Source organism: Rhamphochromis sp. 'chilingali', assembly GCF_963969265.1.
Source record: "Rhamphochromis sp. 'chilingali' genome assembly, chromosome: 21".
Taxonomy (NCBI): Eukaryota; Metazoa; Chordata; class Actinopteri; order Cichliformes; family Cichlidae; genus Rhamphochromis; species Rhamphochromis sp. 'chilingali'.
This window is the reverse complement of record NC_137949.1, coordinates 8185385-8211799: the sequence shown is the minus strand read 5'-3', so window position 1 is coordinate 8211799 and position 26415 is coordinate 8185385. Positions and strand designations below refer to the sequence as shown.

Genomic DNA, 26415 nt, shown 5'->3' with positions numbered 1-26415 from the left:
TTCTTGCCAATTCCTTTCTGTGTCCCGCTCATGTATTGACCCATGTGCCTGTTCATCTTAGCCGATATGATGCCTGACAGGAGCTTCCATGTAGTACTGAGGCAGGTTATTGGTCGGTAGTTGGAGGGGACCGGTCCCTTCTTGGGGTCCTTGGGGATCAGGACCGTCCGGCCTTCAGTTAGCCATTCCGGGTGTCTTTCGTTAACTAGCAGCTGGTTCATTTGTGCTGCCAGACGCTCGTGGAGTGCAGTCAGCTTCTTCAGCCAGTAGGTGTGAACCATGTCGGGCCCTGGTGCTGTCCAACTCTTCATACTGGAGACCCTTTCTTGGATATCTGCCACTGTGATGGTTACTGGACCCTGTTCAGGGAGGTCGCTGTGGTCTGCCCTCAGATCCTCTAGCCACTGAGCATTGCCGTTATGGGTTGCATCCTTCTCCCATATGCTCTTCCAGTATTGCTCCGTCTCCAGCCTTGGTGGTGCTGTTCTCTTATTGTTCCCTTGCCACTGAGAGTACACCTTTGCTGGTTCTGTGGAGAACAGCTGGTTTATTCTCCTGCCTTCTATCTCTCTGGTGTACCTCCTCAAGCGGCTGGCCAAGGCTGTGAGTCTTTGCTTGGCAGTTTCCAAGGCCTCAGGTATGGACAGCTTGCTGTATTTCTTATGCACCTTCTTTGTCGCACCTTTCTGCAACTCCGTTAGTTGGCTAACCTCCCTCCGTGCTACTTTGATCTTGCCCTCTAGCCTCCTTCTCCATGGAGGGTACTGCCCCTTGTGGCTGTTCAACTTATAGCCAAGCATCTCACTGATCACTGCTGCCGTATTGTAGATCAGCTTGTTAGTGTCGGTAACCGTGGTTGTAGGTATTGTCCGTAGTGCTGCATTAACATCATCTAGCAGACCTTCTGAGGGTACTTCACGTAATCTTGGTAACCGGCTACGGGGGATCCAGGTTTCAAGCTTGGCCATGATCCTATTTTTCAGGTCAGTTCCTCTCGCACTCAACGATCCTTCTCCTATCGCACTTGGGGCTATGTACCCAATCTCGGGTGGGGGTGATGATATCTCCCCCCTGACCTGGCGTCCTGACTCCTCCTTGCCGTAGCATTTGTGTTGTACCTCGTCAATCTCTAGCTGTGAGAGCAGTCCCTTCTTTCGAATGTTGGAACACTGAGCTACTAGTTGTTTCGCCGTCATTGTGGATGTTGGGTATCGAAGAATCCATAGGTCCCTCATCCTATTCATGTAGCCCCTTCCGCCGGGGTTACTTGCGTAGTAGCATTCCAACAACGCCCTGTTTTCGTCCCTTGCCCACCGATGCCTTCTTGTTCCAGTAGCCCACTTTTCGTCAGGGTGCCCTGGTTCCTCAACACCTGACGCGGACCTTGTTGATCCGGGCGACGTCCGAGCCGGCATGCCTTCATATTTATCTGTCTCGCTCATGTCTGCGGTAGGCTTGCTTAGCATAGGGGGTCTAGCCTTAGGACCCTTACTGGATACAGACGCCCCAGGCAGGAATCGAACTTGCGATCCTCTGTTCCAAAGGCGTGTAGTTTAACCACTACGCTATCCAGCTGCTATAATATATATATATATATATATATATATATATATATATATATATATATATATATATATATATATATATATATATATATATATATATATATATATATATATATATATTGTTTTCGTCTCTTGCCCACCGATGCCTTCTTGTTCCAGTAGCCCACTTTTCGTCAGGGTGCCCTGGTTCCTCAACACCTGACGCGGACCTTGTTGATCCGGGCGACGTCCGAGCCGGCATGCCTTCATATTTATCTGTCTCGCTCATGTCTGCGGTAGGCTTGCTTAGCATAGGGGGTCTAGCCTTAGGACCCTTACTGGATACAGACGCCCCAGGCAGGAATCGAACTTGCGATCCTCTGTTCCAAAGGCGTGTAGTCTAACCACTACGCTATCCAGCTGACCAACCTGTGCACTGCCTGGATTGATTACAAGAAGGCCTATGACTCAATGCCCCACAGCTGGATACTGGAATGCCTAGAATTGTACAAGATCAATGGGACCCTAAGAGCCTTCATCAGGAACTCAATGGGGATGTGGCGTACAACACTAGAGGCCAACTCCAAGCCCATAGCACAAGTCACCATCAAGTGCGGGATCTACCAAGGAGATGCTCTGTCCCCACTGCTGTTCTGCATAGGCCTGAACCCCCTCAGTGAGATCATTAACAAGACTGGCTACGGATACCGACTACAGAACGGAGCAGTTGTCAGCCACCTCCTGTACATGGATGACATCAAGCTGTATGCCAAGAGTGAACGAGACATCGATTCACTGATCCACACTACCAGGCTATACAGCAATGACATTGGAATGTCGTTCGGACTGGAGAAGTGTAGTCGGATGGTAACAAAGAGAGGGAAGGTAGTCAGAACTGAGGGGATTGAACTACCAGAAGGCAACATTGCAGACATAGAGGACAGTTACAAGTACTTGGGGATCCCACAGGCGAATGGGAACCATGAAGAGGCCGCTAGAAAAGCTGCAACCACCAAGTACCTGCAGAGGGTCAGGCAAGTCCTGAGGAGTCAGCTGAATGGTAAGAACAAGATCCGGGCCATCAACACGTACGCCCTGCCCGTGATCAGGTACCCTGCTGGGGTAATAGGCTGGCCAAAGGAGGAGATAGAAGCCACTGACATAAAGACAAGAAAGCTCCTTACCATGCATGGAGGGTTTCACCCCAAATCCAGCACCCTGAGGCTGTACGCTAAGCGGAAGGAAGGGGGCCGGGGACTGGTGAGTGTCAGCACCACAGTCCAGGATGAGACAACGAACATCCAAGAATACATTAGGAAGATGGCCCCAACTGACCGAGTGCTCAGTGAATACCTCAGGCAGCAGAAACCCAAGAAAGAGGAGGGAGACGAGGAACCATCATGGAAGGACAGGCCCCTGCACGGTATGTACCACCGGCAGATAGAGGAGGTGGCTGATATCCAGAAATCCTACCAGTGGCTGGACAAAGCTGGACTGAAAGACAGCACAGAGGCACTAATCATGGCAGCACAAGAACAAGCTCTGAGCACAAGATCCATAGAGGCTGGGGTCTATCACACCAGGCAAGACCCCAGGTGCAGGCTGTGTAAAGATGCCCCAGAGACAATCCAGCACATAACAGCAGGGTGCAAGATGCTAGCAGGCAAGGCATACATGGAACGCCATAACCAAGTGGCCGGCATAGTGTACAGGAACATCTGTGCCGAGTATAACCTGGAAGTCCCGAGGTCAAAATGGGAGATGCCCCCAAGGGTGGTGGAGAATGACCGAGCTAAGATCCTGTGGGACTTCCAGATACAGACGGACAAAATGGTGGTGGCTAACCAACCGGACATAGTGGTGGTAGACAAACAGAAGAAGATGGCCGTAGTGATCGATGTAGCGGTTCCGAATGACAGCAATATCAGGAAGAAGGAACACGAGAAGCTGGAGAAATACCAAGGGCTCAGAGAAGAGCTCGAGAGGATGTGGAGGGTGAAGGTAACGGTGGTCCCCGTGGTAATCGGAGCACTAGGTGCGGTGACTCCCAAGCTAGGCGAGTGGCTCCAGCAGATCCCAGGAACAACATCGGAGATCTCTGTCCAGAAGAGCGCAGTCCTGGGAACAGCTAAGATACTGCGCAGGACCCTCAAGCTCCCAGGCCTCTGGTAGAGGACCCGAGCTTGAAGGATAAACCGCCCGCAGGGGCGTGCTGGGTGTTTTTTTTTTATATATATATATATAAAAATAAAAACAAAAACAGGAAGACTCGGTCCTAAGCGTAAACAAACAAGTATTACCAATCAAAGGTGGACACAGAGGCATTCGTTTCTTTCCTCCTGCAAACACACTTGTTGAGAGCGATGACACAAAAGGCGCTCGTGATTCTTTCATGTTCCTGCGGTGCCAGATAGTTTGATGTTTCGGCTCCTCCACCTCTCCCAGACACCAAGGGCTGCAGGTGGGGGGGGTTGGAAAGGGGGGCACTTTGCTTTCATCCAGCTGTCCTCAGCACAACATCAGTCCCATTGCTATGGCGACTGTAGCAGGGGTCTACTGTGCCATTTACAATTGTTTACAATGTTTAAAGCATTTCCCCCCCCCCCTTATAAATTTGAAGTTTAGTAATGATTAACCCACATATGGATGTGTTACTTATGCTAAACCTTCTGTCTGGAATAAAAAGAGGCATATATAAGAAGATTTTTGCTTTGTAGACAGAGGCATCCACAATATGAATATCTGTAATGGCTCGTGTCAAACAAGGGGTAAAGAGTAAGGTTAGTCATGAACGTGGATCTAGGGCTGAACGATATATCGCATTTGCGATAATATCGCGACATGATCAAGTGCAATTTTCTAACCGCAAAGGCTGCGATTATACTCTGGACATGTCCAAATTCATGGGCTGCATCCTCCTGAGGCCGCATTTGTAGACCGATTACGTCACAGCGACGTGCCGAAGGCTGTCCAAATTACTACCATATCCCAGAATTCATAGCGCGGCCCAGCCAAACTCCAGTTTCCAGCAATGGCGGCCGCTACTAAGTTTTAAAATTACTCATACTAATCTTTCTGGGTCACAAAAAAAACTTTTAACATATTTTCAGGCGAGAAAGTAGTTGTGTAAACATCAAATATCTGCTCGGTTTATCAAGATATCCCATATTTGCAAAAGTGCTTCGACGTTTTCAGAGGCGTCTGCTACCCACCAGCTCGACAGCTAGCCGGGAGCTCGAGGGTTACTGATGCGGCCGAGAACGGCACAACTCCCGGCACATCATTTTCAGATCACCGCGGAGTTTCGCTGCTCGGGTTAAACGTAATATATAAGTCACTTAGACAACCTAAAAATGTTATTGTTGGGCTTTTTTCAGTGTTTTGTTTGTTCATGAGTAAATCGGTTTGGCTGAGATTAAAGTTATTAGATTAGATAAAATAAAACTTTATTAATCCCCCGGGTGGGTTCCTCCTTGGTTTTCACACAGCTGACTAAACGTCAAACAGAAAACTTATTAAACAGAAGTATGAGACAGTCGAGAATTTACGCCAGTGTCTGGTTATATTTTAGATAGCAAGAAGCAGACGGCCGAGTTTATTAAACTCCACCGAGACAGCGGTGACGCTAATCAGAACTAGACCGTCCAATTTCACGCCTTTAAATTTTAAAGGCGTGTTTGTGTGTGTGTTTATACAATTGCTATTATGTTTGCACTTTATGTGTAATGTTACTGACTGCAGAGATCAGTAAGATGTGTGTATTTTTTATTTATTAGTTTTATTTATTTAATATTATTTTTTAATTGAATGACTGTCTAGTAGTTCACAGATGTCGAAAAACTGAGTGTGGTAAAGCCACTGATTTTTTTTTATGTATATTTCTGCAATCTGCACATTGTACTGACTTTCATTTTAATGTTTACACCAGGGTTCCTTGTCAGCACTTTATGCTCAGATGTTTGTAAGCTAAAAATAAACTATTGTGTATGTTCAAATATACTGTTGTGATTGAAGAAGTTAAATAAAAATGTCAGTCATCAATTCATGCATCACCTCATGTCATCATAACAGAGGTCTGTCTTCCAGGAAAGAACAGTTTAAAATTAATGTAATATAGTATTGGCCATACTATATGATGTATTGCTTGTCTTTGTTTAATAATACAGAAGACAAAGACCTTAAAAAATAATCGCATATCGCATCGCAATCGCAATATTGGGGCAAAAAAATCGCAATTAGATTATTTTCCATAATCGTTCAGCCCTACGTGGATCCACAATCTAATTTTATAATTTTGTCACAGCTGTTTGTTTTCTGCATTATCAGCTGTTTGCTGATGTGTTGATCAAACCTTTTTAGGTGTGTCCCCATTACATTTGGCCTCTGCTCTGCCTCAGGTATTTCAGGTTATAATATTTAATCATGCAATGTAGCATAGTTACCATAAGTAATACAGAAACTCAACTCTGGACCTGCACACAGCGTCGATACCAGACTGCAGAGCAAAGAGCAGCATCATTACACTACACCAAATGGAGCCATTAAAAGCATGTTAAAGAGGAGTGAAATGAACTGCTGGCATAGGCCCACAGTACTGACAGAGGCAAAGAGCGGCCTTAAAAGTTCACTCCTTTTACTTATGTATAATAATATTTGCAGTACTTTCAGCTTAAATTTGTGTTTGGTTTCCTAGAGTTGCACTGAGTCAGAGCATAAGATAAAAGATATAAAAGTCAGCCAGGGTGCTGCATCAGCATTGATGTCCCCGGCAGATATGCTGAACACAGAGGTGAGCTGAGAGGAAAACAGTTCAGTTTACAAGCCAATCCAAGCTCCAACCCTCACCGACAGCTATGAGACAGCTGAAGAAGAAATAAACATGCAAAAGATCCTGCATCTGACTCTGCTTAGACAAGCAGAGGAAACTAGGCGGATTAAAAATGGGCATTCAAGCTTTTTAATTACTTATCTCCGTTACTTTTTTTTTTTTTTTGTAACAAATTCATTATAAATTCCACAAACGACTGCAATGCCACATATATGGAGACAGTTTAAGATAAAATAAATCAAATGGGCACCACCATAGCTCACCTGGTTGAGCAGGAAACCCATACACTGAAGGCCTACAAGCAGTTCCTCAGTGTTATTTCTCTCCTCCCACCCTCCTGTAAACCCTTTGTACTAGTCTAACAGTCTAATAAAAAGTTAAAATGCCAATAATAAATCTTAAGCTTAAATAAAATCAATGGTTGCATTACATGATGAGATGTTCAGCGGCTAATAACACGCGTGTTAGTATGGCCACTCTATCCGTTCAGTCCCTGAAAAGCAGGGAGGAACCACATATTCGTTACACAAACAAAAAGACAGCAAAAGTGCCACAGTGTGTCTGAACAATAACAGGAGTACTGATGCTGCAACAACACACTGCAGCAAATGGACGGCAGTAACCTGACATGATCCTCCGCTAAAATGCTCTCCACCAATCGTGCCAGCACACCGGCTGAATCATGTAGCGAGTGAGAGGTTTGTATGCGTCATCGTGTCCCAAGGAAGGGTGTGAAGTGGGCCCTTCACCTAAATTAATCTCAGCCAGTGAAACAGAAATGATTTGCACAGAGGCTCTCCTGTCAGGGCTCAGTATCCAGGCATTTGTCATTTAGTAGATACTTTCTATCGAGTGACTGACAACACGAACGCATTTGCGGACCCCGAGAGTTGCAAACCCTGAGGCATGACAGGACTGCACAGTCAGCTCAGAGGATTATGAACAAGTCGATATGCGGGAGCTGCCACTCCAGCTAAAATATCAAATATGAAGAAGAAGAAAAAAAATGACAGACGAAGCCAACAACACATCTAGTTTCTGTATTTGTTTTGTGGTCTGGCCAGTCAGCGGAGAAACCTCGACTTCCCTGAAGCGAAAGCCGAATCCTTGTTTGTTTAAAAATAAATAAGAAAATGCAGGATGTGGTACTTTGTTTTTTCAGAGATTCTCTCACCGGTAGGAAATGTTGAAGCCGGTCAGGTTGTAGGCAGCATCGCTGAAGAAGTGCAACAGGGCGTAGCCAGATTGAGACACCACCTCCGGGACGGTCTCGTTCCCATATCGCTCAGGAACAATCAGACCGCTACAATAATAACCCAAAAGAAGAGTTTAAGGTGTTTTTATTACCATTTATACTCAAGCGTGTTCCAAGCCTGTCACATATTTGAAGCTTTACCTGAAAGCCGCCAGAAGGGGCGCATAGATGGAGTCGCCGTCGTACACGTAGAGGTGGTCCCAGCTGCATTCAGTAGCAAAGTGGTTGAACTGTAATCGCAGAATGGTGTTGGGCCTGTAAAACACAGACAAGTTCTCAGACCTCACAGCTACATACATGTCAAACCTTATGCAGAGCAGTCGAAGACAGACCAGACATACAAGCCTGAACAGATAGCCGGTCTTTTTCAGATATCCATTTCTTTGAGCAGAGGTCGGGAACTGCTCGCAAGATTTTTAGGTTAGCAGATCCAAACTTGTCTGAGCGCAAACCTTCGCCAAGGAAGCTCACTCTCTGGGCAGAATTTTTTTTACCTTTTACATATTCATCTGGTTTTCTTTGTTCTTTTAAAATGTACTTTAAGTTTGCAGTGCAGTAAAAATCAGATAAGTACAGCATGACAGATGTTTACTGTAGGTGAAGGAGGTAATGGATAAGAGGTATTAATCTGCAAATAACTGGGCATGAATTATTTCAGCCCATTATATAATATTATACCACAGTATAGTTCTAACTAACGAGGCAGCTCATTCTCTTTGTCTTAAAAATACTTTCTTTAAAGATCGAACCCATCCTGAGGTGATATTTGGATCCAAACTATAATATTATATTTATAATCCCCATATATCAGCATCACTTGCTAAATGTTGCCAATCTAAACAAAGGCAGCAGCATTAAAGCAGTTTTGAAGATAAGACGTTTGACCTTTATTTGAACTTGTAGAAGAGGTCAGAAGTCCAAAGTAACAGGATATTTAATTCCCATATATCGGCCCTGTATGCCTATATGGTGTCAATACAAAACGTGGTTTTAAAGAGTTCTACATTCCATTATTTTCACTTTGACCTTGAAGGAGAAGTCGAGAAGAGGTCAAATCTTTATACAATGCTTTCTATATTACCCTAACCCTAAACCTAACAATAACCCAATTGTAACCCTGACACTAAAACCACATTTTGAGTCTCAAAAATGCCTTCAAACTAGTGGGGACCTGGATTTTGGTCCCCATAAGGGGTGTTGGTCCCCACAAGTATAGTGAACTTCCAACTTTTGGTCCCCACAAAGATATAAATACACGCTCAATCACACACACAGACTCGCGTGTAAGAATCATAGTTCATGTTAATTTTTGACCAATAAATCAATAATTTGCCCTTGGTGGATGTGAGCCATATTTGAATAGACTGGTAACATGAGCTCTACATGCTTACAAAGTTTTCACAGAATTCACCCAAAACGCTAAGCTATCGTGTTTACAGACAGACAGAATGGCACGTACACAAACGCTGGTGGTAACGAGGCCTGTGGCGTGTCCAGTTAAAGAGCTTTGTACCTGCATTATGTTTAAAGAACCATGCAGCATTACTATTCTCAGTGCTGTGATCCCATTGCAAGATAACTATGGGTTTGTGTTGAGGCTAGCCTCTAAAAATCACAGCATCAACATACCAAATGTAAAATCGCTAAAGATAAAAAACAAAACAAAACAGGGTAACAGCAGCATTATAATCTTAAATGCATCAAAACCCTGGAATGGACTACTTAACAAGCACAAGCTGAAGGTTTTGGCATGCCTCTCACAGTGTCCTGAATTACATGTCATAAAAAAACAAAAAAGTTGCCAGACAACAAAAGAGAAGTGCATTCAAGGCCACCAGACAAAAATTAACTAAACAGGAATCATGTGACTCTTCTGGCTACAGAAAATCTCTGCAAGCTAAGATACTTAGAAAAATGGCTGTAAGTCCTGAAGAAGTAGCGCTTTGGGAACTTTGCACACTGTTATTCAAAACTGTAAAAGACAGAAATAAAGAATCAATCTTGCTTACAATTAACACAATGCACAGATTTCAATTTTAAGCCCTCTGGAAATCATCTCCTGTCTTTGGTTTTCACACTAAGAGAACATTTGACCAGAGGTGCCCCAACGTTTCCACTCCATTGCACTTAATTGTGTTTGGAAACAAACAGTTTCTCCAGGAAACGTGTAATTTTTTATTAGATAGGACCTACTCTAAGGTTTTTGCTTTGTTTAGATCTTTACATAGTTTTATTATGTGCAATAAAAAATATTTCCTTGTTGACTGGGTCACATTTAGCTTTGCACTCTTCCAACAGCTGAACTTGTGGAATGATACTTTCAGGACAATAAAAGGTGGATGATTAACTGGGTGATATGGTAGAAACAGTCACCACCTACAGCAACATTTTTACTAGCGTTTGTGTGTGGCCAACCACCAACTACACCTTTATATTCGAATCACATTGCAGTGTTCTGCACAAATCGGCTATGTTTTCCGTATCAAGTGTAAAAACCGTACTGCGGCGTGCATCCCAGTTATTTAGTCTACCAGCAAAACACGATTACATCAAGCGAATTATATGGCAGACAAGTTTCGCTGTTGCACAATGTGTGCTACAGAGACAGTGAATAAACCAAGTATCTGTGGCCGGGTGTTTTTATGCACGGGCAGTGTTCAGCAAAACAGGAAAAAAGCTGGCTTAATCTGATTTTGATTGAAGACATTCATGAGATCCTTTAAAAAACAAAAAACAAACTCTGCTCTAAATTTGGGGAAACATGGCTAAATGAAATCATTCAAAAGAGGAGGGAAGAAGACAAAGACCCATTCAGTGCATCTACGATGAGAAACTGAGACATACAGGATGTGTTATGAATAGTCACATTTTTCTCTTTATAATTATATTTATTAGAGTGAAGCGATGGCTCCTCCTTAATGACCTAGCAGACAAACTGGGGAATGGCAGCAGCCCCTGGGGTTCGAGTACAGAGGACTTCTGACTGGTAAATTGTTAATCTAATGTAAGCCCTTATTTTTGTAGGAAGCACTGGGACCCCTTTGAGCAAGGCATCGAGCAAAGCCACATTTTAGTAGTTATTTCATTGGCTTTCAGGAGATAAAGTCACTTCAAGCCACTAGAAATGGATTCGATACACTTAGCTGCAGAGGGAGCTTTTGAAGGTTCAAAGTGAGAGCATATCTGAAGCCCATAAAACCTCTTCAACAGTATTCTTGTCAGTGTGACGCATATAGCGCATATGTCACTACATTAACCTCTTGTTGAAGATGGGCTAAAGTCTCAAGATGGCATATAAAATGAGCCATCAGTATGTAATGAAACACTGGACGGCAGGGTGACATGGTGATTAGAGAAGCCATCCGGGAAAACAAAGGTCAGAAGTTCAAAACTATGTAAGATGTGCACGGCGAGCAGAAGCGCGATCTCCTGAGCCTTACGTGTTCGTTCTTAGTTAGCCCCGCCTTCCCCCAAATGAGCATGCTGGCTATCTGCCTGGAATGTAAATGCAAGCGGCGGGTTTAAAGTTTGGATAAGCTCGAAGCCAAAAAATCAATTAAAAAAAAAAAAAAAAAAAAATCAAGAATCGTCGCTTTAAATCGATACTCGGTGGCGTGGATGTGCTGACTGAAACGATAGAGAAAGGAGGCTATTGGATTTCTTACACTTGCTTTGCCATTCATTTTTATCCACATTACCAGGGGCTGGAGCACAGCAGGAGTCTGCAATGTATACTGTGCACAAACTAATCATTATAAATCCCGCCTGCAACATTGAGTTGCGGCCTCAGTTTGCACAATCCTAATCCCATCAGTCTCAACGTTTTTAGGGTTCCTTCCCACTGTTCCCACTGTTTCCCCTAATGGCAAAAGCTAATGATCAACAGGATTGTGCCAGTTTTCCCAATGGTTTTTTGTTTGTTTTTTTAAATCCAGGATGATATAATATATTCAAAGCTGTTAAACTTCAATTGAAAAAGTACTCCTATTGCTAGTGCTATTTAGGACGTGGAACAAATGTGTTCTGAGCTAATTAATTCGGCGCCTCTGAAGAAGAACTTGCTTTCCCATGGCGTTGTCTGTACTTACTGTCCCTCAATGAGCCAGGTGCACTTGGTCTTGTATTTGTAGTTTCCTGGACCGTCAGTCAGATAACCAGAGGGCCCCGTCAATCTGAAAGGAACAGGAAAAAGAGAGAGAGGTCCAAGGTTACTGGTGAACATGTAACTTTTTAGTAGCTGACATTTAGCTGAAAGCGCGGCTGTGCCCATGTACAGCCTCACGGAGCGCCTAGAACAGCTGTATGCTTGTCCTGGAATTTGATTACTTAGGAAAACCTGCAGCTGAAAGACTTCGTGGAAAACTTCAATTGAAAAGAAGATTGCTTATCAAACAATTACTTCCATTTCTGTCTTTTTAAAATGTGAGGATTGATGTTTTTATATTGTTATAACTTTGACATGTTTGGAATTTGCTGTGAACATTTTGCTGGTGGACTTTTAACATCAGGGACTCAGGATGGGCCTGGTAATAACTCAGATAATCGTTTTATGATTGCTTTGTGTCCAAAATCCTAATTCTTTGCAAGAGAAAACATTCTTTACATCTTTTTTTTAAGACTCAATCCCTCTAGCAGCTCTTCTTTATCCTGTTGCCAACTAGTTGCAAATAACTTTTCCGTTTTGTAGCATTATTACACAACTTTCGCAGCCTTTTGCTGCCTTGTTCTCAACTTGGGATTCAAGTTTGTATAGGAAAAGTACCATATGTAGAGGTACAATTAAAAAAAAAAAAAAAGTGCAGTACTAATGTTTCATGACTGCATGAAACAAGAGGTTAGAAAAGAGCCACTAAGCAGAGAGTGTGCAGTTAAACACGGTCTTCTTCAAGCAGCACCGTGGTTGAGCAAGCAACAAATAGGACAAAGACAAAGCAAAGACAGCAAATTATTGTCCGAGGCCAACACCATGAGGGGCATCCACAAGCACTAATGGTACAGTATGGCATACGGCCTGTTATTGCCAATTCAATTGCAGTCTCATGACACAGCACCGGTCGGGAGATGAATTACGCAAGGGACACTTAGATGCATACAGACATTGTATCATTACTGATGCAGGTCTCAAGGTGCGAGGAGTCTGCCAACACACCCAGTCGCTCTCTTGTTCCAAAACAGTCTCTCAGCAACATTTCACACCGACGTCTGCTGAGGAAGCTGCAGAGAACACACTGCTCCCATGTGCAGTTAAAGAAGCGATTTATAGATGTCTGCAGCACAAGTAGAACATTTTAAAAAAGCGCTTTTAGCAAAATTAATCAATCGATACAAGCTGAGCAGTTTGACATTTTGCTACAGGTCCGAACTTGTGTCTTATAATATGAGTGATTTTTTTAATTTCATGTCTTTTTTTTTTTTAATGGAAAATAGAAGTATTTATATCCTTTCACTTAAAAAAACAAAAACCAAAAAGCAGGATGTTCTCCTTTCAGTGTGATGTTTTTGTGTTTTTTTAAATATTCATCTCTATATTGAGAGCTTCTGGGGAGATTCCATATTGCACAACTCAGGTTTGTTTGTAGCTAGGCAACAAGAAGTGCTGCACGTTACTGAAGACTTAAGCCTGCTCCAATTACTGCAGAGGTTCAGGCCTATAGTCCCAGCTGTGTGAATTGGAGGCTCATGGTCCAAGGCTAAGGGTGTTGTTAAGGGCGGTTAACAGGCCAAATGCATGACGCTATATGACAACAATGCTCTTTGTGCTGTCGCTGCAACTTGTGGATGAAAGTTTTTAACAGAACAGCAAATCTTGGCTTGATTTTTTTTTTTTTTTTTTTACTACACTGAGTCCATGCTGAATGTTGATGGCTCACCGATTCCTTTAAGAGAATACTTTCAACACATACGGTGAGACTTGTGGCAGGTTTGCAAACGTGTACACCATGTCTATAATTACAGATCAGCCAGCGATAATAAAGCCAGGCCAACAGGGACTTTCAGCTTTTGCAGCAAGCAGACAAACAGCTTCTCCCCCCTGTGAGAGTGATAAGAAAGTCATGAACTCAACACACTGATGCATGTGCAGTTAACATACTGTACTGTTGTTAAAACACAATTATCATACTTACAAGGTAAACAATATTTAAAAACAACAACAACAACAACAGGAACAGATCTGCAACCAAAGGGAAACTCATCAACCTTACAGTCGAACAACATTAGAGGAAGTCAAGGGTGACACTTCAGTAACCGAGTGATAGGACTGGCTTTGTGTTATGCCTCAACTCTAAATGAGCAAATTCAGTAGTTTCAGTTGGGCTCGTCAGAAATCCAGCAGCATCAACAAGTATCTGCTCCAGACGTAAGAGTGGCCTCTAACCAGCTTGAAACTAATTCTAACAGCAACTGAGGGCCAAAATATATACTAGGATTAAGCTGCACAATTAATTGGATTTTAGGTCTGATCACTATTTTGGCTTCCAATAATTAAATGAGCATGATCGAGTATGCTTTTGCGGTTTTAAAACACAAAGCAAATCAAATGCACTCTAAATCGCTGCCCAGCCACATGCATGCATGGGCCAATCACAGTCACTCCCACACTGCACAGCAAAGTTTCTGGACAAGTATATAACAAATGCAAATTTGTGGCACAACAGAAGGCAAAGAGCTTGCCCCTTGAAGCAGATCATTACTGTTGTTTGGGAATACTTCAGATTTAGTGCACGTGAGGTAACCAAGAAGAAATCATATCCAAAGAGTGCTGTGCGTCTGCACCCCAAAGCAACACAAGTAACACATCTGAAGGCCTGAAAGACACTAATTTGGAGTCTAGCTGATGCATGAACTTTGCTACGAGTTTTAGTCACATTCATCATGTAGGTTCAGTCGAGTGAAAAACCTTATATTATTATTTGTCTGCAAAATTTAGGATAATCCAAAAGTAAAAGCAGTGCTCCTCTGATTCATTTTGTCTTACAACGATTTATATAGATCTGAAGATGTGTTATGTTTACATTTTTGTCATAAACTTAATGAATAATCGTGACAAATAATCGTAATCTTTGATTAATTAGGAAAACGTCTCTCTAAATAGGATCACCGGCTATTCAGCTAGCAACCAAACATGCTAACAAAGAGAGAAAATTCTAAATTTAAATATTGTTTAAAAGCATTTCAAAGTATTTGGTGAATAAACAAATAAATACTGATTCACTGGCTGTGATGTAACATTTTCATATATTTTTTTATCCTATTAGATGCTTCTGTGAAAGCGACATACCCAGAATTAGGTTACACATTTACAGCTTATCAGCTGCACCCTCTGAGTTTGTATTATGTTGGGACTTGGAAAGGGTAATTTAGGACGCGACTGTGTACCTAAAGCATACCTGGGAGCAAAACACTGAACTGAGCTGGTAGTTGTTTCACTATAAATTCCTTGTTTTCGTTAAAGCTTATAATATACAAAATGAGCTGGTAAACTGCAACAAAAATATATATTTTCAAATGATATTTTTATACTTTAAAGTGGTGTAAAAGTATAAAAACGATATTGAGGCTCTTTAAGCCCTTAGGCACATTATAGCATGTAGTTATAATAATAATAGATTGCATTTATATAGCGCTTTTTCGGGACCCCTCAAAGCGCTTTACAATTCCACTATTCATTCACACTCACATTCATACACTGGTGAAGGCAGCTACAGTTGTAGCCACAGCTGCCCTGGGACAGACCGACAGAGGCGAGGCTGCCATATTGCGCCATCGGCCCCTCTGGCCAACACCAGCAGGCGGTAGGTGAAGTGTCTTGCCCAAGGACACAACGACCGAGACTGTCCGAGCCGGGGCTCGAACCGGCAACCTTCCGATTACAAGGCGAACACCCAACTCTTGAGCCACGATCACCCCAGTATTAGAAATAACAACACCTTATCTTTACTTTCAGACAAAATACACCCTGATTTTAAGATTTAAAAAATCCCTTAGTGTCTGTGCTTTTTGCTAGTGGCAAAAATTGATATTAGATAAAATGCTTCATTTCACAGAGTCTATTCTAATACAAATGGTATTCGTGCACCTGAGCCAAGTGGTCTGCAAAGGGTAAAGTGGTGCAGCTTGAGAGCAAAGCAAATAACTGCTTATTCAAAGGCGACAACAGTCCTGTTTCAGTGGTACAGCCTGGAGAGGCACGCTCAGAGCATGCTCAGACAGAGTGTAAATGCTACAGAGGCAAAAAGCTTTTTGCCTCTGTAGCAAAGAGAAGAAAGCGGCCGATTACAGAATATTAGAGGGGCGATGTCACATTTTCATTGGTGGTCATGATTTAAAAATTTGATATGACTTTGAATGTCATCGGGAAGAAATTTACCACGACATTTAAAGCAGACAAAAATCAGTAGCGCAGCAGTGTGGCCATTAGTTAACTGGAGGAGAGGTGGCTTTTGTAAAGAGGGGCTAATCGACTAATATTTAAGCTACACAAGAGACTGAACTCCATCCATCTTCACCCGCTTTATCCGAGGCCGGGTCGTGGGGGCAGCAGCCTAAGCAAAGAGGCCCAGACCTCCCTCTCCCCAGCCACCTCCTCCAGCTTATCCGGGGGAACACCAAGGCGTTCCCAGGCCAGCCGAGAGATATAATCTCTCCAGCGTGTCCTGGGTCTGCCCCGGGGCCTCCTCCCGGTGGGACATGGCTGGAACACCTCACCCAGGAGGCACCCAGGGGGCATCCTTGTCAGATGCCCGAACCACCTCAGCTGGCTCCTTTCGATGTGGAGCAGCAGCAGCTCTACTCTGAGCCCCTCCCGGATGGCCGAACCTCTCACCCCATCTCTAAGGGAGAGGCCAGCCAGCCTTCGGAGGAAGCTCATTTCTGCCGCTTATATCCGCGATCTCGTTCTGTCGGTCACTACCCACTACCCAAACTAAAATGATCAACAACCAACACTAAGATATACACATACATCAGCAGTGCATTAATGGAAGGGACTCTTTTTAAAGTTGTTGTTTCTTTCCCATACCTGGAAACAAAATCCTAATAGATATACATTTGAATGAATAGATTTATTCAGTCACTAACACATAAAAGGACACACTGGGCAGTTTAGATCATGACAGCTCATAAAATTGGAGGAAAACCGATGGGAGAACAAAAAAGAAAAAACGGTTTCATTTATTACAAAGCAGTTCTAAACATTTATTAAGGACATTTCAAAGGAGCTCTTTAACACACAATCAACTATTAATCTGTCGTTTCAGCAGTTCCATTACTGTCATTATTTGATGAGAAAGCTTAGCGTGAGAACGAGTGAAAAACCAAAGGACTACAGCAGGAGTTTAGGAAACTAAAACAAAGCACAGTCACTAATATCCCCCTCATTTTGCTTTTATTAGATACGTGTAGTAGAGCAAGATGTGATGAATGTGGGGAAAGCAAGCAAACATCCGAGCCTACGTAATATATTCCCCAACTACTCCGCTATCAGTTCACCCAAATTACATTAAAGCATTTCCAGAAGCCACTTTAAAGTTGAGAAACAAGCAAGAACTCCCAAACACTGAGGGGGTGGCACTATGAGAGCACTTAGGATTCAATATGCGCTCTTTACATAAAATTATTAAAAAATAAGCAGGTAAATTGAGACACTTCCAGGTTTCACATTAATTGCAACCAAAACTGGTACTCAAACCAGTGCCAGAACATGAACAGGCATCAGACTCTTTATGCACCACCCCGTCCTGCTGCGTATGAAAACTGGTTGGGAATCCCCATTCTATGAAAAAAAATTAAATAAATTATCTCCGCAAGAATTTTATGTCATGCTAATAAAAATGTGCATTTGTGTCCAAGAGTCTTCAAACCAACAGGCATGAAGCAGCCTTTTGTTGACACTATGTGATAGAGATCAGCCTCATGGCTACAGTCGTTAATATGACAAGCAAGGATAGTAGCTACAACTTACAGTTATAACTGTCACTTTATTAGTTTTTAAAGCTTCTCTAACACAGTGAGCCTGCATCCTAGTTTAACAGCTCCAGTCAGGCAGGAGAGGAAGAACATCCATCCATCAGCTACAGCAGCTAATGAACTGTTCTTCCCAATCTCTTGCTCCACTCGTTTCCTGTCAACTATTTGCTTTCATCTATTAAATGAAACCATACAATTAGCAAAATGTACAAGAGGAAAAAACCCTAGAAGCAATTTACAGTGACTGAAGGTCCCAGGTGAGCAAACAACAGCATAAAAGTAGAAATCTGCAGCCATTACAGTACTCAGAAAGGAGGCGAATCTGCCTCTGAGAACAATTTTTAAAAGCACCTTAACAAGATTCTGCAGAACTCAAGTGTTCAGAATGAAACCAGTCCTTACATGCAAACAAAGATCTTACAATTTTCTATTGCTCTTGTCTGATGAAACTACTTTGACTGTTTGGCCGTAACGGCGATCATATTGGTTGGAGAAGAAAAGAGTTTGCAAGTATAGGAACACCAACCCAGCATGGTGGAGGTGCCATCAAGCTGTGGCCTGCTTGTTGTGGGACTTGGGGAGAAATTTAATTTGAGCGGAAAAAGGTTTTTAATGTGTTTGAAATATAAAATTCTGATAAATATTTATAAGACACTTCAAATTAAAATTTCCCCACCGTGGAATCAATAAAGTCTGATCTTATCTTTTATTAAACATTAGTTTTGTCAGCATCAACAGTTATGGGGGGTTACAAAACCTTTCCAAAGACTTTTAAAGAAAATTTAACTCACTAACAGTTATTACCAACTGACAGGTCCCTCCTGATTCCAAAGGTGGAACGTAAGCAGATGTCCACATGTAAGACGTGAATTGTCGGAGAAGAAATTATTAGAAATAAGAAGTTAAAGGTTTGTGATAAAGTCTCAAGCTAAAGACTTTTTTTTTTTTATTATCCATTTGCTTTAATCCTCTGTGGACCTCGCACACCCAGGGGCGTATAGTACAATCGTTGAACAATAGATTTTAAAGACAGCAAGCATTTGTAATTGAATGTTTTAATTTCAAATATGAAGAATTAAATAAGGAACCTGTACTTTGTTAGTGGCTATCACAAAGCCCTAAACTCAGATAGAAATTTAAAACGAAGAAGAAGGTGGCTGCCTGAAACTTTGAAGTCAACACGACCAAAGGTTAACAAAATGTACATAAACTGGTGATGCAGTAGGATTAATATTAAAGTTTCCCTGACCCAAAACAGGGGAATAACAGAATTAAATATCCATGGAAAACTAAGTTAAACTATATGTAGGAAAATGGGAAATGAGTAGTCTCAAGTTCTTCAATAGTCCTTCAAGGCTTCTCGAAGAACATTCAAAGCTCTTCTTTGGATGTTGGCTGCATTTGTTCTGTTCTCTGTAAAGATGACCGAACACTGCTACAATAATGTTCAGGTCCTTGCTCTAGGGAGGTCAATCCATAAATAAACCATTGACAATCGGATGCTTACCCAATAGTATGGCATGGATCACCAGAATCTGCCCTCTTAGATCCATCAAGTTCAACAAGATCCTCAACACCAATGACTGTAATGCAGCCCCAAACCACGACAGAGCATCCAGTGTGTTTTACAGACGGCTGCAAACAGTCATTATTGTAACTCTACACAATCGACACATGTTGAAACTTCAAATTTCGATCAATTATTCTGCAAGACCTGTTGTTACTGTTTTTAAGATAAGATAAGCTTTATTAGTCCCACACGTGGGAAATTTGTTTTGTCACAGCAGGAAGTGGACAGTGCAAATGTTATATAGCAAAAATTAGAATACAATAAGAATAAAATAGTGTACATAACTGTACAGAATAGAATAATAAAATAATATATACAGTAGAATAAAATATACAATAGGATAAAAATAAAATACAAATGCTTTATACAACTGAGTAAAAATACAACTTTGTCAGAAAAAGAGTATTGCACTTAGTGTTATTGCACATGTGTGGATGTGTGTTTGATCAGATGGAAGTCCAGTTCTTGTGTCATTATGCATACCTCAGTCTTTTCTCCCATCTTACTTACAGTTTATTTGCCGTAGACAGATTTTTAGGCCTTCTTTTGTCCTGCACTAGTCCAGCTTCCTCCACATACTTAAGAATAAACAGTACACCTTGTAGAGATATGCTAAGCGTGCAGCTAATTATTGTTTAGGAATCACTTTGTTGGTGCAAAAATAATATTCTGTCTCAGTCAAACCGTTATCTTTGGGATTTTTTTCCCCAGAAGGCTGCTAGTAACAAAGCGCCTAAAGATACAAATCAAGTTTTCTGTCATGTGCAGACAACAGTAGTGCGTCCCTTGTTTTGGGTGGTTTTTTTAATACTTGGATGATTCATAAGTCAGCATTAAGTGGCTCCAAAAATAAAAATCCCCTGAAAATTTCCATGAACAAGAACTGGACTGAAAATGAGTGAAAAGGATGTGCAAAGAAAAACCCAGAAAGCCTGGAGACCTAATGTTAAGACCACTCTAAAACAAAAGAAATGAGGGGTGCTTCAAGGCTTTTGCACAGTAGTGTATATCAAAAGAACAACAACAACGACCCCCTTCTTCATGTTGATTTTTGGCCCTCAAAGCTAGAATAGGGACTCCATTTTGGCACACCCCTGTCACAGAAAGCTGCTTTTACCAGCATTCACCGAGCCTTGTATGGCAGCATTGTCTGTATGCTAAACACGGCCTCAGACCACAAGCTCTCCGTGAAAAACTATCAGCACTTTGACCGTGTTAACAAAGTAACACAGCGCCGATTCCAAGCAAATGTGGAATCACAGCAGCAGTACGTTTACCGTTCCACTTCAAGATGATTAGCCTAGGGTGATGTGGCTTCAGTATCACTTTTAATGCTGGACCCACTGACACAGGAGCGCTGACAGCTGAACATTACACTGTACGAGAGTGGCCTGTTCTGCTATTAGCGAAGTTCACAGTCAGACAAGCAGCACCACAACCAGTCTGGCAGCACTGTGAAACAAAGAGAGATCTCCGTTTTTTTCCACTTATCAGCAGAGTTTTTCTTCTGATGCCAGGATGAAGCTTTTAAAAGAAGCTGGAAAAGACAAACGTAGCAGCCTTAGAAAAAACGGATTAACTTTAATGAGCCCCGTAGGGAGGTTCATCCTAGCAGTTGACCCCCTGGGTTGTATTAAAGCAGTCCTGAAAAAGAACCTAAAGCTTTGGTATTTTGATCAAGGGCGACTGAAAGAGTATGTCTTATACTTTTAATGCATGCCAGTCAACCACCACCCTACAATAAAAGAGCGTGGCGTACAAATAAAGATCTACATAAAAGCCAACCACTGGGTTTGTCAGCTGTTTAGGACAAAATAAGCAAATTCCATTGACTTTAGCCTCTTCTCTATTACACATTACTAACTAATGAGAGAAAAATCATAAATATTAATAAACAGAGTTTAACTCCATTCAAACCCAGCGTTCTTAGAGACGGGTACCCTGAACGCAGCTGGTGGTCAGCGATGATTTCCCACACTGATAGACTGTCGAGGCTGATACTCGAGTGCAACAGAATCACAGTTTTTATTCACAGCCAAGATGAGCCATTTCACCCAGAGACCACTTAAGCCCAGTGTTCTGAAACATTAGACACTCAGCAGCCATTCAGCCTTCATTTCACCTGCTCAGATGTGCTCACCAATCGGCTGCACTAATGTGGAAATTGTTCCAGCTTCCCTTCCCTTCATCATGACCGACTTGTGAGCACGCATAACACAGCAGGCCTCCCGCTGGCTCTGCTTTATGACCTGGCAAGACTGATCACAAGCAGAGGGAGCATGACACAGTATTAAATAAAATGCTCTGGACTCCCTTTACGAAAAAAGAGACGAAAATCCGCTGCCTACAGGGTGGACCCGACTCACACGTTCTTAGCTGCACAGACACGCTAGCTCATCAGAACAAGATCACCTTGCTTAACAGCGAAAAGAAAGAAAGCAGAAGTGTAAAATTACTTCAAGAGGTCACATTTGAGCTCTGTCAAGGAAAAAAATGATTTGGGGAACAAGATGTTTTTCTAATTCGGTGCTTGCTAAATGTCATAGTTGAAGGATGAGCAGAAGGGCGCGATGCTATGGAAAGTGATCAATAATATAGTCGTGACTGATTCCGAGTGAAACTGTCATCAAGTACTGCGGGATAATTTCCAGATCAGAGGACAAACTCCAGTAATGCAAAGTGACAGTAAAATGGGAACAGAGGACGGGCACAGCGGTAATAATTGCCAGTTTACAACTTTCGAAAATGTGCAGCTTTGGCATTCACACACTCGCACACAAACTAGTGGCACTCATGGTTTAAATCAGAGTTAAAGAAAGCCAACACGGATGTGGGCAGATACGAGGGGGGTGTGGGGGGCGATTGAGAGATGATGCAATAATGGGTTTGTCAAGTGGTACCTTCCTCCCACCTCTCACTAACCTGGGCAGCTCAGCTATAAAAGCACAAAGTGCTTCAGTGCCCCCCATCCCATCCCATACTTTGACCCTGAGCTGCTGCTGTCCTGGCATCAGCACACAATATCAGTTATCTGAACGTTTCAGTGGGCCAAACATCATGCAGGCAGCTTTTCAAAGAGTCCCGTGAAGCTGAAGAATGCAAAGCGTCTCACCTACTGGCCTGAAAAAGTGGGACACTACCAACAGAACAGCAGTCTGGTTTAGTCAGAGATAAATTACTTGGTTAGATTGAAAAAAAACAGAGGCTAGCAGAGAGTGCTACAAGTCAAAATGGTTTTGAGGGGCAGTCTGTCTGTCTGTGCTGTCAGATTTTCTAAAGAATAATGTCAGACTACAGAGGAAACATGCAGCCCGGCTACTCCTCATGGTTCCGTCCTTTCTGATAGGTGATCTTAGTCAAGAAACGGTGTGTACGAAAACAGGCTGATGATCTGCGTGAATGAGTGGCAAGATGTGACACTAATTCGGATTAAAAAGCTCTGAAGCTCAATGTTGGTCAAATGTTAAATACCACATTCACACAGGCATAGCCGTCCAACCCACACACTTGAATCATTCAGCAAACACATGCTGCATTTAAACAAGGAGGACTGTGGCCTTTGGGGGGGAACCGCTTCGCTTGTAGCTGGGGCAGAGGTAGTAGCAGACCGGTACTTGAACGCCTCGAGTGTGGGCTGCTCGCCATCTCCAGACAAGGACTGTCAGGTCTGAATTAGCAAACATTTGGCGCAAAACAAGGCAGACGTAGACTCCACATTCAGCTTATGTCACTGCTAACAGTAGGCTATAATCTGCCAGTGTGTTTTACATTACCTGAATCGCCCTCCGCAGTGCTGGCATTGGTCCCCAACCCAGCCGGGGAAACATACACATTCGCCAGTGGCGGTGTTACACTGGCCGTTCATACACGGCTTATCGCACTCCTTGGCCTCGGTGAAGCCAGGCAAGCCGGACAGCAGCCCGATAACCGAGAGAAGGAGCGCGGTGGTCAGCATCAGCGAGCTCCGGTCCCGACCAGAGCCCGAGCAGGCCCGCCGCGTCGCCCCGTACATTCTCTCACAAAAGATGGCTGCTAGAGGCAGGCGCTCCGCTGACTTCGGAGGTAGCGAGCCGACGAGCTACCTGTTGATGTAGTTCCGTTTATTGGACCAGAGGTACGGTTTCCCTGGAGGGAAGGTTTAGTGTCTTCGCTGAACCTGGTTTCTGCCGGTTAGTTGGTTTACATCTTTCCAGTGGTTGTGTTTCCCAGCGCCGCACCAAGCCGCATATTTACATCCAGAAGTGACGTCACGACAACGGAAATGCGCAACGGAAGGAGGCAGAGCGCGCAGGGCTTTAAACTTTTATGTTGGAAGACAGGAAAAGTCCTTTCGTTTTCTCAGACAGCTCCTTAGCAGCTTTCTCTTATTATTTTTTTCTCTAAAATAATCACCGTCGTCCGTTTGCTGCTCGTGTTCTAAGCGTAGTTCGATGTTTATTTTAATATTTTTAATACAAAATAATGATATATAAGAAATATGACCTCCTTCCTCCGCTCCCACTACAGGACATAGTTCACATAAAATCAGACTATTTACGATTTAAATGTTTATGCTCTTGAGAACAGCAGCTGTTGATATTAAATTCATATCGTGGGTTTATTTATTCATTTCATTTTAACCCTCTCAGGCTCAAATTAAACTTTGTGTTGCTAATGCACAACTAAGTCCTGCAGTGGTACTTCTGAGTTAAAAAAAAAAACTCATAAAATATGTATGTGGGGTAATCAGGTTGTTAGTTTTTAACTGTTGCAAATAGGCAAAGCCTGCCTTGAGAGGGTTAAATCAGATAATTGATAAGCCTATACAATATTGCCTCTTAAATGTTATGATTTTATAGCCATATTCTAAGCTTAAGTTAAGTTAACCTATTTGGCTATTTAGCTTAAACTTTATAATCATGCGTCACTGAATATGAGGAAAAGTGTATACCACTATGATTGTTATAGTACTATAACTAGACTTTCCATGATGCTTTGCGCACACAACAGGACACCGTTTTTAGTTATAGCTTGTGAAACTAAGACTATTAACCTTGAATTCTAATCCGAGATGCAGAATCTCACAAATCATCTTACATGTTGTGGTAGAGAGACAAGACACTGAAGGCAGAATCCTAAACCATAAGTGAGCCTTTGTATATCTGATAAATGGTCCCAAACAAAATGCAAAAGTTTCACTTGGATTTATAATCCAAAGAAAAAGAAGTCCAAAAGAAATGTAAAGACCAGATGGGCAGAATGCCTCCTGCAAGCTCTGCTTTATGATGTAGACACACCATAATACTTCCACTTAAGCTTCTCCATTCTTTCTCTGTGTCCAAACAGCTGTACTTTTCATCTCTCATAATCTTTCTCTCGGCTGTCCTTCATGTTCTTCTGTCTATAACCTCATAGTCAATTACTGTGCAGAGTTCTAGCGATTGTGTTCTTTGAGACTACAATTCCCATCATTCACTCATGTCGTGGCAGATGTTCTGGGGTTATTTGCCATTTTTCTCTGGCTAGTATTCTTTCCAGAGTCTTTGAAATGTTCTTCTCCCTACCTCTGCCATGCTCATTCTGTACAGTGTGGCTCTCTTTGAGTTTCTTGGTGATACTTCTCTCTCCAGTTCTTGACACTTGGAAACCTTGTGATAACTTTGTATGTCCATCCCCTGCTTTCTGATCATCAACAATTCTCTTTCTGAGACTAACCTGATTTGTTTTTGGCACGGTACTTCCTCAGTGACAGCTAAAAAGCCTTGCTGAAGTTTTTATTGGAAGATAACCTCCAGTTTTAACTTGATTTTACAAGCGTTGAGGATTACAAAGCTAAAGCGCATAGTTATCCCTATCTGTAAGTGGCTGAATACATCAAGTTACGCCAAAAAGAGGCCTTCCCTTTATACACAATTTGATATAAGGGTTATCTTCAAGGTGTTCGTCCTGTATCAACACTGTATTATATGGAATGACCTGGTAAATTTTGTTTGTTTTTTTAAATCCTGTCTTGTCTGGCAGCTTTTGCAATTAAGATTTATGATGAATGCACTGTTGTGCCAAACACATTGTGTTTTTCCAAGATCAGCTGTATAAATCTCTATATGCTCCTCTTTTTCATGTATTTCTTTTATCTCTTTATTTATTCATTTCTATTTGTGTTATTTCAGTTATTACATTATGTGGTATACTATGTCTAAAGAAGGGCAGGCAGGAGAGAGAGAGAAAAGATGGGAGGAGAAAATAGGGGAAAATATAACAAAAGGATAGAGTACAAATCGAAATGCACAATGTTTCCCCAACTGCTGGACCTCTAAGAAAAAACAAAGATGAATAACCTGGAACACAAAAATATGAAAACGCACAGATACATATATCCACATATATTTAAAGCCACTCAAGGTCAAGGTATATTTACTCCCCTTACCTCAGTCTCAAAGTGTATATTTATTCTTACTCTTCCTATATTTATTGTTGTTCTTTTGCACTGCTGTAACTGGAGCCTCTCTATATACTGTACTGTATATAGCAGAGATGACAAGAAAGTTTATTTTGACTTTGACAATCTCCGTGTGGTGTGTGTGTGTGTCACAAATGTACTCGATAATGAGGTTGGGAAACCACAATAACGCCCTCCAGGGGTCAGAGGCAGACTGAACTGGATCCAGGAGGCCATCCGCAGCCCCCAAGTTTACTGAAGAGCAGATACCACACATCTTGGTGATGTTTAAATTTTGAGAACATGTGTAGCGTCACCTTATGCCATACAGAACGTTACGTCACTGGGATGGTTGGTTGGTTGTGGCTCATAGACTTACATTTGTTTATTTTAGCTAACTAGTGAGAGAATCATTAACTGAGGGGATCACTCTTGTGCTGCCCGTCTGTAACAATGAGTTTTACACTAAGAAACAGAGGATATACTGTCCACTTTCACCGTCTCTTTAGCTGTAATTGTCTCTTTGGTCAGCTGCACTGAAACGGGAAATTCCAGCTGTTCACTGTAATGTTCAGGTTTGTAAAGCACTTTATAAAAAACAAATAAAGTGTGAAGGAGCATCATGAAATATTTCAGATGTCATACAGTTTTGTCTGTCTCAGCTTTTAAGGCTATACTGAATTCATCTTTATTGCTGGCGCTTACTTTGATATAATACTCTCATCACTCTTACTCACTCTCACTTTGTAAAATGTATGAAAGCACATTATTAGATGAGCTCTGTCACGTTGTAATCTTCTATTTCAGTGCATCATATACATGTGAGAAAATATG

General features: G+C 42.2%; 1 protein-coding gene across 2 annotated transcripts in view; it reads right to left on the bottom strand.

The window, feature by feature from the left end:
• Nucleotides 1-23407, bottom strand: part of atrn (attractin) — a 137006-nt gene extending 113599 nt beyond the window's left edge. For both annotated transcript variants that reach the window (XM_080870971.1, XM_080870972.1), the window contains exons 1-4: nt 22937-23407; nt 11716-11799; nt 7769-7882; nt 7547-7675 (exon numbers count right to left, since the gene is read on the bottom strand). In XM_080870971.1, coding sequence (XP_080727097.1) covers nt 7547-7675; nt 7769-7882; nt 11716-11799; nt 22937-23175 — 566 coding nt within the window. In that variant the 5' untranslated portion in view covers nt 23176-23407. The remainder of the gene's footprint in view (nt 1-7546; nt 7676-7768; nt 7883-11715; nt 11800-22936) is intronic.
• Between the last annotated feature and the right edge of the window lie 3008 nt (nt 23408-26415).